The sequence below is a fragment of the Chiloscyllium plagiosum genome, unplaced genomic scaffold, assembly GCF_037043375.1.
Source record: "Chiloscyllium plagiosum isolate Xiang-an unplaced genomic scaffold, Cpla_swu_hap1 HiC_scaffold_30, whole genome shotgun sequence".
Taxonomy (NCBI): Eukaryota; Metazoa; Chordata; class Chondrichthyes; order Orectolobiformes; family Hemiscylliidae; genus Chiloscyllium; species Chiloscyllium plagiosum.
Genome location: NW_028270168.1, coordinates 18014702 through 18030583, shown reverse-complemented (window position 1 = coordinate 18030583; position 15882 = coordinate 18014702). Strand labels below are relative to the sequence as shown.

The 15882-nt window shown below is 41.0% G+C and overlaps 1 protein-coding gene across 3 annotated transcripts; it reads right to left on the bottom strand.

Moving 5' to 3' along the window:
* Positions 1–5132: 5132 nt before the first annotated feature.
* pigv (phosphatidylinositol glycan anchor biosynthesis, class V) lies at positions 5133–15653 on the bottom strand. Of its 3 annotated transcripts, none has more exons than XM_043717477.2 (4): positions 14776–15653; positions 12746–12901; positions 6427–7602; positions 5133–5560 (listed from the first exon to the last, which is right to left on the bottom strand). In XM_043717477.2, the coding sequence occupies exons 2-4, from the start codon at positions 12812–12814 to the stop codon at positions 5291–5293; spliced, it is 1515 nt and encodes a 504-aa protein (XP_043573412.1). In that variant the 5' UTR covers positions 12815–12901; positions 14776–15653; the 3' UTR covers positions 5133–5290. The 3 variants fall into 3 exon arrangements, with proteins under 3 accessions (XP_043573412.1, XP_043573413.1, XP_043573415.1); XM_043717478.2 differs by having other exon boundaries at positions 14921–15653; XM_043717480.2 differs by lacking the exon at positions 6427–7602 and having other exon boundaries at positions 14776–15632.
* Between the last annotated feature and the right edge of the window lie 229 nt (positions 15654–15882).

Below are 15882 nucleotides of genomic sequence, written 5' to 3'. Positions count from 1 at the left end.
CTCCCATGTGAGACCTTGTCAAAAGTCTTACCATTGTCCATGGACAACACATTCCACTGCACTACCCTCATTCACATATCTAGTTATCTCAAAAAATCCAATTAAACCTGTCAGGCATCATCTTGCCCTGATAATTCTTGATTAATCCTTGCCTCTCCAAGTGGAGATTACTTCTGTCTGTTTAAGTTATTTTTCAAGTTTCCTTACCACTGGTGTTTGACTCACTGACGTGCAGTTTCCTGGTTTATCCTGACTACTTGTTTTGAATAATGGAACTACATTAGCTGTCCTTCAGTCCTATGGTATCTCTCCAGAGGGGATTTAAAATTACAAAGGCCCTGCAACCTTCCACAGCAGCCTTGGATACATGGCAGCTGTGCATGTGGTTTTATCCAATTTTACATCTATTAAAGCCACTAATAACTCATCCCTCTCAACTGTAATTTGTTCAAAAGTGAGTTTTTAAGAAAAGTGCAAGAATGAGGAATGGTCCTGCAGAAGTTGAGGCTGTGATACACAGAATCAAATTGGATTTCAGAATTGAGAAACAATGTTGAGATTTCTTGGTGACACTATGTTGAGAGATCAGCCAGACTGGGAGAGTGGTCAAATGAGTGACAAATACAACTGAATATTGAAAATATGAAGGAATACATTTTGGAAATAAGAATATCCAATGTAATAACATTCTAAATAAATTACAATGAGCACAGAACATTTGATCTCAATCTGAACATAAGAACAGGAATCATGTCTGACATCAAACAACAGGCAGGTTGCTACATCACTGATGAGCAAATGAAATGGTCACTCAGTGGGGAAGGAATGAGTCTCTGACACGAATACAAAAAATATTAAAGCATCTGCCACAACCCTGAACTAAGATTTTGGAAGGGGTTGAGGAAATGCATTAATTGACAGAGTTGCAAGGCCAACATTTATTGCTCATCTGTTATTACCTTCAAGAAAACGGTGGTGAACTGCTTTCTAAAATTGCTGCAGTCCATATGGTGAAAATGCTTTTGCAATACTGTTACCTTGCAACAATGAAGAGATGGGCAACATATGCTCAGACCAGGATTATGTATCTTAGAAGGGAACCTGGAAGTGGCGTAATTCCATGTGCTTGTTGCCTTTGGCCCTTAAAGTATTTATTACAATTGTATCTTAACAATTCCCTGTCCCTTTATCCTTCAAATCCAGTATCACTCCTCACCTCCAAAAAAACTGTTGACCCCAGCATTCATATAAAGTACTGTCCCATCTCCAATTGCCCTTTCCTCTGCAAAGTCCTTGACCATGTTGTCACCCCTCAAATCTAAGCCCATCTCTCACTCGTTTAAATCCCTCCAATTTTGCTCCCATTTTAGGATTGAAATGCCTCGTTAAAGTCACAAATGACACGTGAAATTTGACAAAGGCAAACTATCCTGTCTCAACCTGTCTGCATCCTTTGATACAGATGACCACCAACTTCTGCTAGAATGCCTCTCCACTACCAGTTGGTGGGACTCTATTCACATGGTTTCATTTCTATTGTCACAGTCAGATAATCACCTGCAAAGGCTTCCCCATATCTGCAATATTACTTATGGTTTTCCCTCCAAAGATCTATCCTTCGACCCCACCCAACTGCCAGGTATTTACAGTCATCCGAAAACAATGTCTAACTCCATACAGCACAGCCCCACTGACACCTCTATTGACTCGTTCATCTCAAAATTGCCAGACTTGTTCAACATTGCAAGAATTAAGGATGGGCAACAAATACTAGCCGAGCCAACAAAACTCTCATCCCAAAAATGGAAAAAGAGCTAGATGCGCAGAAATTTCCAAAAAAATACTGGAAATACAGAAGCTATTGTCTTCAGCACCACAAATACCATTCTCCTATCACCGACTTCATCTCTCTCTCCCAGGCAACCATTTAAACTAGATAGTTCATGTGTTTGATACTACAAACGACATCAAGATTAACATCCTACCACCAGTCTCATCTTACCCAAAACCTCATTGTTGCACCTAGACTTGATAATTCTAGTGCATTGCTGGTCAGTCTCTCAGTTGTACCCTCCACAAACATGTGGCTCCCGATCAAGCAACGCCTTAATTTTCAAGTTCTCATTGTTTCAAATCAAGACATGGCTTTGAACCTCCTAATTTTTGTAATTTCATCCATCCTCTCAAATCCTCCAAGTCTTCACTCTGCCATTTTGGACTGTTAAGAATTCCCAATTTTAACACTAGCAGCCATACCTTCAGCTCCTTAGCCCTCAGCTCTGAAATTCCCTGTAATTCTATCATACTTAGGTCCTTCTTAAAACCCACTTCTTTGAAGTGTTAGTCATGCTATTTAAGACCGAGATCGAGAATTACTTCAGAGACTTGAGAATATTAGGAAATTTTAATGCACAGACAGTATTAATTAAGTTGGCATCGGTAATTTTGAGCAAGTGTTTGTTGAATGTAGTAGAGGTTGTTTCCTGGAGCAATGGGTTGGGTGAGCAACTGGGGAGCAGGCTATTAAGGGTTTAGTGTTGTGTAATAACATAGGATTAATGAATGATCTTGTAGTAAAGGATACTCTAAGAGTGATCATAGCATGCTAGAATTTCAAATTCAGTTTGAGAAAGAGTAACTAGAGTCCCACATTGGTGTTCTGGAGTTAAACAAAGACAATTACAAAGGCAAGAAGAAAGAATTTGGCCCGAGTGGACTGGGCAGAAAGACAAAAAGGTACAACAGTTGATGAACAGTAGCAGGTGTTTAAGGAGTAGTCAATTCTTCCCAACTAGAATAAAGAAGAAAAATTGCAGAGGCCAAAAACATCCATGGCTAAGCAAAGAAGATAACAATGACAAAACTAAGACATACAACATTGTTACAAAGCGGAGATGAACCCCATTAAACTAAACCAAAGCTCACCTTGCCTCGTAATGTTAAAGTACGGGTGACAAAGAATTCACAAATTCCACTATTTAAAGAAATTAACATCAATTTTTTTTTACTCAAAGTGAACAATAAACAACTCAATTCTAAGCCTCTTTCTATTAACTACTTATTATCTGCCTCCAACTCTATAATATGCTGTTCTGATAAGACACTTATTAAAATTACAATCGACCTAATTTCAAAACCACACAGCTGCTGTCTTCAGTCTTTCTTCTTCCAGCTGAGGATCTCCCTGGGTCACCTTCTTTCTTCTTACTGTGAAGATATTTCATACGTGAAGTACCTTTGATGGAATGTGTTTCCTAATTTCTTGGAGAGCAAGACTTAGATCTCCAGGTACTTCTGTCAATGCTTAAATTCAATTCGTCGTCAAAACAACAACCAAAACATTTCACAGCCAAGTGTTACATTTTTAATTTTCTGGTACACTCTGGGACTACCATCTAATGATTCCTGAAGAAGGGCTTATGCCCGAAACGTCGATTCTCCTGTTCCCTGGATGCTGCCTGACCTGCTGCGCTTTTCCAGCAACACATTTTCAGCATCTAATCATATACTCTGGTGCTTATAAGCTCAGTTCAGAACAGCACACTCTCTCTCTCAAAAGGTACAATACACATCTTCAACTTCATAACAATATCACAAAGGCTAGTGGCAGGCTGGCCAGTGGCATCCATAACGCAGAGGTTATAGAAAGGGAGAAATTTTAAATTCATGAAAGAAAAAGTACTAAGCAGACTATTGGGATTGAAGGCAGACAAGTTCCCAGGGCCTGATATCCTACAACCTTGGGGTTTAAGGAGCTCACAGCAGAGAGTTGATCCACTGATTATAATATTCCAAAATTACTTGGATGCAGAAAAGACTCCAATGGATTGGAGAAGTGCTAATGTAATGCCCTTATTCAAAAAGGGGAGGGAGAGACGCAGAAAGTAGGAAACTACAGACCAGTTAGTTTAACATGTTGCTGGGAAATAGTTAGAAACCATTAAGGAAGTAACAACAGGACATTTGGAAATTCAAAACACAAACCATCAAGAGTCAGCATGGATTTATAAAGGGATAATCATGTTTGACTAATTTGCTGGGGTTTTACAAAGATGTAACATGCTGACTGGATATATGAATGAATGAGTTTGCTTTATTGTCACATGCACTTGAATGAGTGCAGTGAAGTGTGTGCAACATTGCTGTATACAGCACCATCTCAGGTACAAGATACCTAGGTACAGATACTTAAGTATTTGATACAAAATTGCAAGAATAAAGCAAAGTCTAACATAAGAATAAAAGGGAAAATAGTACTCTATTTACAGTCCTTACACCCCAGTCCATGCCAGCACCTAACTTCCAGACCACACTAGGGTTCAAAACTCAAGGCCTCGTCTCCCTGCACTGGCCTCATAATGGGGACCCTATAGATATAATATATTTGGACTTCTGGAAGGCATTTGATAAGGTCCCACACAAATACACAATGTAAGATCACAATGAGATTGGGGTAATTTATTTGCTCAGAAAGAGGACTAAATAACAAAGTAAGAAAGAATAAATTGGCCTTTTTCTGATTAGCAAACATTAACTTGTGGGTACCACAGGATTCGGTCCTCAGGCCCCAACTATTTGCAATTTAGAGACATGGATGCAGGGATATTACAGCTATTATAGTAAATTTGCTGAAGACGACACTGAAAATAAGTGGGAAAATAAGACTTGCAATGAAGAAATAAGAAATTTACAATTGGATGTAGATACGTGAATGGGTCAAACTTTGTCAGATGAAGTTTAACATGGATGTGTGTGAGGTTATCCATTTTATTGGGAAAAGTAGAAAGACAACTTATTGACTAAATAGAGAGAAACTTTAGAGTGCTTCACTGCAGCATGTCCTTGTGCATGAATCGCAAAAAACTAGTATGCAGGTACAAAAGGCAAAAAGGAAGACAAATGGAATTTTGGCATTTATTGCTAAAGGTCAAGGGTAAAAAAGGAGGGAGTGTTGCTGCAAGTCTAAAAGGTATTAATGAGACTGCAGCTGGAATACCGCATACACATTTGGTCCCCTTGAGGAGATTGCAGGTGAATCTAGAGGAATTCTGCATGCCAGTGGAGCTGGGGTGACAGATTGTCTCAAAGTACAGTGAAGCAGGGTCAAGGAGCCTTATAACCTACTCCTGATCCAATTTCTAATATTCTTTTATTCAATCCTCACAACAGTACACCCCATACCAGAAAACCATGGTTAACATCGAAGAGAATAAAGAGAGATCTATTCCAGAAATAAAGCAGACCAACAAGTGGAAAGAACCAGATAGTGTTGAGGCAACATCCCTTGTGATCAGGTCCATGGGAGAAAGTTACAATGTAAGGAGAGTCCAAGTAACCAGTATAGTACAAAATATCCAAGAATGCAGCGTGCAGTTAGGCTGCAGCCATTCCAGTCCTGCAGCAAAGTAGTGAGCTGGTTTCTGGGAAAGATCCCAAACTTGTTGCGGTAAATTGAGGTAGCAGAATCCTGATCCAAACGTCCAGGCTCCACATTCTGGAGCAGATGAGCAGAGAACCAGTACAGGATGGGTGAGGAGGAAGCTAGGAATCTCGTTAGAACCTGCACAGAAAGCAAGAGATTTATTAGTTATTTCACATCTTCTGAAACTGAAAGCACATTCATAGAAAATTAAAATACTACAAATGCTGGAAATATTAAGCTCAGGCAGCAGTGGAGAGATAAAAAAAACAAGTTAATGTTTCAGATTGATGACCACTCATACATTTGTAGATGCATTCACTTCGGTCACTCCCAGCCTGGGAGATGATGGCCTATAGGTATTATCCCTAGACCCAGCAAATGCTCTTGGCACATGGGTTCAAATCCTAGCATGGCAGATGGTAGAATTTGAATTCAAGTTTAAAAAAAGAAAATCTGAATAAAAAAATCTAATGTCAATTATCAGGAAAAGATCAAACTCCAGTCCTTAACAGTGTGACCAACATGCAACTCCAGACCCACAGAAATGTGGTAGATTCTTCACTGCATTCTGGGCAATTAGCATGGGAAATAAATTCTGGTGCTCTCATCCTGTGAATGAATAAAAAAAAAGGAGATTTTATTCAGAGTCCCAGTTTAGTAGAGACATCTCTGCTTCTAATGAGAAGTGCTCAAAGTTACAGTGTCCAAATTAAACAATGTCATAAGCAGGAGATGAAATTCAGTGTCTCAAACCAGTTGTGGAAAGAGACCATGAATTAGTTTAAAGGGGAGTTACTAGTTTGAAAATTGAGAAGTTGTGTGACCAAGCAGGAGACAGTGAGATTAGACTAGGTGGGGTCTTAAGAGTATGGGAATTCATTGGAAAGTGGGATTAGATTTGGGGATAATAAAGGATATGGATTGTTAATGGGGGAGACTGACCAATCATTCTGCACGTACTCTTCATGCACCCAATATTTATTGTCCTTTTATACAGTTCTCACCTGAATGTGCATGAAACAAATGCCAAATACCAGCAGTATAGTTACGTGAACGATATAGACAAACACTTGGTCTGTATGGAAGCTGGAGTGTGGTTTGCTATCTTTTTCAGTCTTTTTCCTTATCTTTCTGCGGGTCAGACCCAACTGTACACAATACCAGGGATCAACAATCACATATTGCCAGGCTGCCCATACTCCCAAAGCCATAACAGGAAAAGCCAGCAAGAAGTTGGGCAATTGGCGGAGTTGGTAATATCTTAGGAAGCCCACGTTCCAGTATGCGTCCTGAATGTAAGAGTATATGCTGGGGTATCGGCGATGGCACCAGATGGGCGGATCACTTTCCTTATCAGGGACATGATAACCTTTGTTCCTGGCGAGCTGCAGCAAAGGCTGAGGCATGTCCAGTGCTGGATTCATAGTTGACTTACAGAATGTCCGGTATCCATAATACTGAAAAAGTACAAAGGGCAGCACAATCATCATTGTTCCTGCAGCCACTAACAACACAGACCGAAGGATCAGATTCAACCATGATTTGTATAAGTCTTTTTCCATAACTGTTGACTTGTGTCTCACATACAAAGAGCAAAGCTTCAGCTGGGAGTAAAGCAGAAATCCTGCATTTACAATGCCATTGGAGCGGGCTGCTGCAGACAGAGAAAACAGAATGCAACTGGTCACAAGCCAACCTTTCTCCAGGTTCAGCATTCCACCAAAGGTCAGCAGCATGAACATGCTTTCAGAATAAGCTGCAGACATGAAGACATTGGCTGGGGTCAGGCAGAAGAGAAGGCTGGAGAGAAAGGCCAGCCTGCGATCCCGGAGCACAACAACACCCAGATGGTACAGAACAACTGCTGACAGAATGAACATCACAGCATTCAGTAAAACTGCTGCAAGTAACAACCGACTATGGAGATTTAGAAAGCACCGTAGGGGACTGAGCACCGTCTCTGCCACTACCCGAAGGCTCACTGGGAACAATGGCAGAAAAGCAAAGTTATGCTCATAAACGTATCCAAATTCTGCTATAAATAGGAAATGCTGTGCATCCCAGCGAGAAAAACCACTTAACAGGATCTCCAGCAACTCATCGCTGATACTCAAATTGTGCAGTTGGGGTGCTTGAAAGGCATCTGCTCTGTGGTCAGGTATCAGAGAATTAAACACCATCTGGCAAAGGAGCAATGAAGCAGGGTAAGTATTCATTCCAATAGGCAAATACAACATAAATCCAACCCACCCATAAAACTGTCAAAATCAGTACTGACTACAAGACAGCAAAAAAATTAAAGTGTGTCTTTAATAACTTCTCAAAGAATCAAAGGGACAAGCATCCCTTAAGCTACACATTTTATCCAATTAAAAATGGCAATTACAAGAAAATTTAGAGAAATATTAGCGGATTATAATTCAGATAGCAGAATGGATCAGTGGTTAGCACTGCTGCCTCACAGTTCCAGGGACCCAGCTTTGATTCCAGCCTCGGGCAACTGTGTGTGGAGTTTACACATTCTCCCAGTGTCTGTATGGGTTTCCTCTAGGTGCTCCAGTTTTGTCCCACCGTCCAAAAATGTGCAGGTTAGGTGGATTAGCCATGGGAAATGCAGGGTTACAGGGATAGTTCGGGGGAAGTCTGGTTGGGATGCACCTCAGAGAATCCATGTGGACTCATTGGGCTGAATGGCCTGTTCCTACACTGTAGAGAGTGAGTAAATCGAATTTTTTTTAAGTTTGAGTATAAGCCTACAGGATCAAGCCACACAAAATGTGAAAAAATAGTTTACTAGCCAAACTGCGCTGAGATATTGGCTTTCTAGAGAAGCAAAACTGAAATTACAGCACACCAGTGGGATTCAGCCCCTCTGGGAACAGCACTTCAATAAGAGTCAACATCTCTTTCCCAGTGAGAGTCAGTATCTTCAGCAACTGTACATTATACATTTTTTGTACCATCTTTGGCACAGCAAGACATCCCAGAAGTGTTATCAACAAACACTTCAGACTGATCTGGAAAAACGAACATATAGTAAAAACTGATAATCAAAAGTTTAGTCAAAGAGATTAATATTAAGAAAGTCAATGAGGAGGAGTGTGGTGAAGAGGTTTAATAAGGAATTTCCAAAACTCAGTAACCATGTCTTCAGATCCCTAGATCCAACAGTGAATCGTTATAAATCATATTCAAGAGGACAAAATTTGAAGAGTGCAAAGTTCTATGTTTTGGGATTGTAGGGATGTGTAAGTTAGGTGGATTAGGAGAGGTGAAGGGATTTGAAAACATGAGTAAGAATTTTAAAATGGATTAGTTTCCAGGAGAGCCAATGTATGAGGAAGTGAGAAGCATGTTTCAGGTTATTCTTTGGCTGTGACTAGATATAAAAGGAATAAAATACAAGGTAAGATGGAGATAGTAGCATCGTGGTAATGTTACTGAAGAAGCAAGCCAGTCCAAAGCTCTGAGGACACAGATTCAAATCTCACCTTTGCAGCTGATGTTAAATTCCATCAGTGTATCTGGAATATAATGATAGTCTCACAAAACTATTAATTGTCATAAAATCCACCAGGTTGATTAATTTTATTCAGGGAAGGACACCAGTCATCATTACTCAGTCTGGCCTACAGGTGACTCTAGACCCACAACTATGCAAGTGTTCTTAACTTCCCTTTGAAATGGCCCAGTAAGCCACGTGCTTCAAGAAAAATTAGGGAGATCAACAAATGGATAGACATCCCATGAAAGAATAAATTTGATAAACAACAGATGGACAGTAGAGGAGCTAAGGTGGAAAAGAGTCAACTGTACCAAAAACTATGTGCAGAAGCACAAGGAAGGACAGCTCACTACAATCAAATTAACAATGTAATTTGTAACTTTGGCGAGGACTATTTCAGATCTGTAACAGAGTGGAAGATTGATTTGGGTGAATTCAAACATAGAAAGGGAAATGAGAGGCAACAACACATTCAAATGTCATTCAAACAACACATGTTGGATGTAAGTTGAATCAGGAGCTGAAATTGGCCTGTCGCAAAGATGTTACTACAGCTGTTATGGGGGATTTTAACATGCAGGTAGACTGGGAGAATCAGGATGGTATTGGACCTCAAGAAAGAGACTTTGTGGAGTGCCTCAGAGATGGATTCTTAGAGCAGCTGGTGCTGGAGCCGACCATGGAGAAGGCAATTCTGGATCTGGTATTGAATAACGAACCAGAATTGGTCGGAGACCTCGAAGTGAAGGAGCCATTGGGAAGTAGTGACCATAATACATTAAGCTTCAATCTGCAATTTGAGAGGGAGAGGGTACAGTCAGAAGTGACAGTACTTCTGTTGAATAAAGGAAACTATGGAGCTATGAGGGAGGAGCTGGCCAAAGTTCAATGGTGCAATACCTTAGCAGGGATGACTGTGGAGGAACAATGGCGGATATTTCGGTGTATAATGCAGAAGTTCCAGGATCAGTTCATTCCTAAAAGGAAGATAAATCCCAGGAGAAAGCATGGGCAGCCGTGGCTTATGAGGGAAGTTAAGAAACATATAAAGTTAAAAGAGAAAAAGTATAACATAGCAAAGGTAAGTGGGAAAACTGAGGACTGGGAAGCTTTTAAAGAGCAACAGAGGTTTACTAAGAAGGAAATACGCAGAGGAAAAATGAGGTACGAAGGTAAACTGGCCAATAATATAAAGGAGGATAGTAAAAGCTTTTTTAAGTATGTGCAAGGCAAAAAAATGGGTAGGACTAAAATTGGGCCCTTGAAGACAGAAACAGGGGAATATATTACGGGGAACAAAGAATTGGCAGAAGAATTAAATGGGTACTTCAGATCTATGTTCACTGGGGAAGACACAAACAATCTCCGAGGTAACAGTGGCTGAAGGACCTGAACTTAAGGGAATTTATATTTGCCAGGATTTGGAGTTGGAGAGAATGTTAGGTCTGAAGGTTGATAAGTCTCCGGGGCCTGATGGTCTACATCCCAGGGTGAAGGTGGTGGCTCGGGAAATCGTGGATGCGTTGGTGATTATTTTCCAGAGTTCAATAGATTCGGGGTCGGTTCCTGAGGATTGGGGGGTAGCTAATGTCATACCACTTTTTAAGAAAGGTGGGAGAGAGAAAGCAGGAAATTATAGACCAGTTAGTCTGACCTCAGTGGTGGGAAAGATGCTGGAGTCTATTATAAAGGATGAAATTACGGCACATCTGGATAGTAGTAACAGGATAGGACAGAGTCAGCGTGGATTTATGAAGGGGAAATCATGCTCGACTAATCTTCTTGAATTTTTTGAGGGTGTAACTCTGAAGATGGACGAGGGAGATCCAGTAGATGTAGTGTACCTGGACTTTCAAAAAGCTTTTGATAAAGTCCCACTTAGGAGGTTAGAGAGTAAAATTAGGGCGCATGGTATTGGGGGCAAAATACTAGATTGGATTGCAGTTGTATAAGACTCTGGTGCGGCCGCATCTGGAGTATTGAGTTTTGGTCGCCATACTATAGGAAGGATGTGGAGGCACTGGAACGGGTGCAGAGGAGGTTTACCAGGATGTTGCCTGGTATAATAGCAAGATCGTATGAGGAAAAGCTAAGGCACTTGGGGCTGTTTTCATTGGAGAAAAGAAGGTTTAGGGATGATTTGATAGAGGTGTACAAGATGATTAGGGGTTTAGATAGGGTTGACCATGAGAACCTTTTTCCACGTATGGAGTCAGCTATTACGAGGGGGCATAGCTTTAAATTAAGGGTGGTAGGTATAGGACAGATGTTAGGGGTAGATTCTTTACTCAACGAGTCGTGAGTTCATGGAATGCCCTGCCAGTAGCAGTGGTGGACTCTCCCTCTTTATGGGCATTTAAACGGGCATTGGATAGGCATATGGAGGACAGTGGGCTAGTGTAAGTTAGGTGGGCTTGGATCGGCGCAACATCGAGGGCCAAAGGGCCTGTACTGCGCTGTATTTTTCTATGTTCTAAAATTGGTTGGCTGATAGGAAACAAAGGGTAGTGATAAACGGCTCCATTTCGGAATGGCAGGCAGTGACCAGTGGGGTACCGCAAGGATCCGTGCTGGACCGCAGCTTTTTACAATATATGTTAATAATATAGAAGATGGTATCAGCAATAACATTAGCAAATTTGCTGATGATACAAAGTTGGGTGGCAGGGTGAAATGTGATGAGGATGTTAGGAGATTACAGGGTGACCTGGACAAGTTAGCTGATGGGCAGATGCATAGCAGATACAGTTTAATGTGGATAAATGTATGGTTATCCACTTTGGTGGCAAGAACAAGACGGCAATCACTACCTCAGTGGAATCAATTTAGGTAAAGGGGCAGTACAGAGAGATCTGGGTGTTCTTGTACACCAGTCAATGAAGGCAAGCATGCAGGTACAGCAGGTAGTGAAGAAGGCTAATAGCATGCTGGCCTTCATAACAAGAGGAATTGAGTATAGAAGCAAAGAGGTGCTTCTGCAGCTGTACAGGGCCCTGGTGAGACCACACCTGGAGTATTGTGTGCAGTTCTGGTCTCCAAAGTTGAGGAAAGACATTCTGGCTATTGAGGGAGTGCAGCGTAGGTTCAAGAGGTCAATTCCTGGAATGGCGGGATTACTTTACACTGAAAGACTGAAGCGACTGGGCTCGTATACCCTTGAGTTTAGAAGACTGAGGGGGGATCTGATTGAGACATATAAGATTTGGAAAGGATTGGACACACTGGCAGCAGGAAACATGTTTCCACTGATGGGTGAGTGCCGAACCAGAGGACACAGCTTAAAAATACAGGGTAGACCATTTAGGACAGAGATGAGGAGAAACTTCTTCACCCAGAGAGTGTTGGCTGTGTGGAATGCTCTGCCCCAGAGGGCAGTGGAGGCCCAGTCTCTGGATTCATTTAAGAAAGAGTTGGATAGAGCTCTCAAAGATAGTGGAATCAAGGGTTATGGAGATAAGGCAGGAAGAGGATACTGATTAGGAATGATCAGCCATGATCATATTGAATGGCGGTGCAGGCTTGAAGGGCTGAATGGCCTACTCCTGCACCTATTGTCTATTGTCAAACACATGTATCCCAATGTTGTAATTGGTTTCTCAGATCCAGTACTAATCTCAGGTTCCAGCATAAAGAACTAAACAAACGCATAGCTAGTGTGCTTAAACAAAATACTGGCCTGCATCCAAGGAAAATGTCTGGAAAAATTCCATTTCGGAACAGGAAATTAACACAGCCCAACACTTCTCCCTGAAGTGTTTTTAAAAATCAATTAATATAGTGTTCATTAGAACTGATTGAGGATTAAGAGAGACACTAACCTGGAAAAGAATGGCCAGGATTCTGGAACAAAGGGCAAAGTGCACAATCAGTTGGAGATCAGATGCCATAATGTTCCTGGTTTGGATCTCCAATCCAGATCGCAGCACTGATACTCTGCAGACTGACAGCAAGCAATTGCTATCATCTCATTATCACTGAAATTGGATTACAGAATGTTAATAGGAACATCCCAGAACAAAGACACAGCAGAAAAAAAATTATACACCACCTTCCTATAAACAGTAGCTGATCCATACCATTTCCACATCTCCTGACCCTCAATTTTCCAAGAACTTCTTCAGCCATTAGCAAGTGTCTCCAAGCAATGTCACCCTTTACTATTAAAAAAACTCAGTTTCTCCATGCAACTGCAATCTTTCATTCCAGATTTCATTTGGTATGTCTTTTCTGTACTCTAAGTCATTGATAGCCTTCCTGGTGTGGGATCCAGAACTGTAGAAACTACTGCATTTAAGACCGAACCAGAAATGAGGCAGCACGGTGGCTAGCACTGCTGCCTCACAGTACCAGGATCCCAGATTCGATTCCAGCCTCGGGTCACCGCAGGACTTTGTTTCACAACAGCGATGAAACAACAGTCTCTCTTTGGTTCCAGTAGAGCTGCTTGAGCCTACGATTTACCGTGTGGGAGGCGAACACGATCATGGCAACATGGACACTGACCCCTTTGAGAGAGTCCACACTCTCCCACACCACAGTTAGTTCTCGAAGAAGTGACTGTCTGTGTGGAGTTTGCACATTCCCCCCATTTGCTTGGGTTTCCTCCCACAATCCAAAGATGTGCAGGCCAGATGAATTGGTCATGCTAAATTGCTCATAGTGTTAGGTGCATTAGTCAGAGGGAAATGGGTCTGGGTGGGTTACTCTTTGGAGGATCGGTGTGGACTGGTTGGACCGAAAGGGAATCTAAAAAAAATTAGTAAAAGATTAGCATGACTTTCAGGCGTCTGTAGACACCGCTTGTATTATGAAAAAGTAAACTAACCTAACTTTCCTCATCTTATCAATTTGCCCTGTAACCACACACAGGTGTCTCTGATCTTGCATTTTACTACCTTGAATGATACATTTTTAGTTTCAACGACTATTATCCCTCCCAGAGTACATTTCATGCTTATTCACATTAATTTGCATCTGCCATGTGTCTGCCTGTTGGATCAGTTCACATCCCACTGTTGGCTGTTATATGTTCACTGATAAATTTGATCAAGTTTCAAATCAGAATAAATTTTTATGGTTGACATGTTTCTAGTAGTTTTCCCACCAATATTACACCTCACATTACCTGCTAACCTTCTTTCTATGCTATTTCTTTTTTTGAAATTCCCCATGCACTCCATTGTCTGATTTTGGATTGTTTTACATTTGACATTAGCCTCCCTCTTCTGTTTATTTTAACACATTTTGTCTGTCAAAGAACATCTGGCTTTGGATTGCTCATAATTCCTCTCCATTGAAATATCATTGATTTGTATTTCTCTGCGAAAGTATTTCAGAGACCAGATAGATGTTTACAGGACTTAAGCACCATAAATACAAGATTATTAATAAATCTAATATGAAATTCAGCAGAAATTTACTACTACAGTAGTTGAGGTAAATATTAAAAAAAACTTAGGGGAAGCTTGATAATAAAAAAATAGAAAGATATACTAGTTAGATGGAGAGAGATGGGAAAAGGTTTAATGGGACCACAAACAGCTGCATAGACAAGGTAGGACACAATATGTTTGTGTGTTCTTAAATTCTATTATAGATGCAGGGGTTCCCCAACAGTGTTAATATTTGTAGGATCTCTCTCAATCATTTGTTAGGTCACAGAGTGTGATTAGCTTTATTTGTCAGGTCTCTGTAGGAGCATGCAACATTTTATTGACAGTCCCAAGGAAGCAGAGAACTATCCAAGAGGGCAATGCCAAGAACTACGACATTGTCCAACGGGCAGCGCAAAGGAAACATTAAATTGCACCGGGGCAGTGCCAAGGGACTTCTACACTAACGGGCCTACCTTTAAAACTGATGTTAAGCCAAGTTGCATATTCTCCTTCAATAAAAGATCTCACGGCACTATTTCAAAAGTAGATAGTTCTCCATGGGATCCTAACCAACATCTTTCCCTCAAACACCACCATAAAATTATCTAATCTGCTCACTGATGCGGGATCTTCCTGTGTGCAGCTGGGTCGATTCCAACAATCACTACAGAAGTGGCCAGACTTTAAAATCATTTGTATTGTATTAGAAACTTTGAGCGATCTTAAAATGAAGGTCATTAGATAAATGCATGACCAGACAACTGCTCCTCGCTTTAAGTCACTCGTTGGGCCGGGCCACAAAATCCGAAATCAATCACACACTCACTACCGGAAGTTGGGCCCCAACTCCATCAATAAGTTCCGGGTTAAAACCGAAGTACGACGGGAATTTCCAGCAGCAAATATGCCAGCCGCCATCTTTGATAGTGGCAGGCAGTCTGCCGCCCAAGGATAGCTGGAAGGGGATTTTCTTTCCAGATAAATCAAGAGCAGCTGAATTATATTTACTTGTAACCACCTAGAAAACTCTTGGTCAAGTCAGTCTGCTGAGAATCTCTTTAGTGAACAATTTTTGTTAAACAGTATGCGAAAGAGAATCGGCATTTAAATTATTTGATAGAAGATAAAATCGTGAAATCAGGAGCTGCGGAGCAACGTGACCCCTTTAAAGCTGGGATATGCTGGGCCAGTTATAGATGACCTGACGATTAGACTGTACGTCTCAGAGTACCCATTATTTCGCAGAGTGTAACAGCTAATTGTCCTTCCAATTCACGTTGAATATAAAAGATAGGGACAGGAGGAGTAGACCATATAACCCCTCAAGTACTATCCACGATTCAACAAAAACATTGTTTTTCTGCATCAACATCCTGTTCTACCCTTCTACCTTCTATTATTTTATTACCAAAATTGTCAATCTTGAGTAGACTGAATAACTTAGTGTCCACAGCTTTATGGGATATAAAATTCTAAAGATTCTCAGTACCCAAACACAGAACAAATGCTGATGCACAAGACACCCAAGTCAATAACTCCAGACAGGGACATATTCGTTCTCTTGTTATATCATGGACACT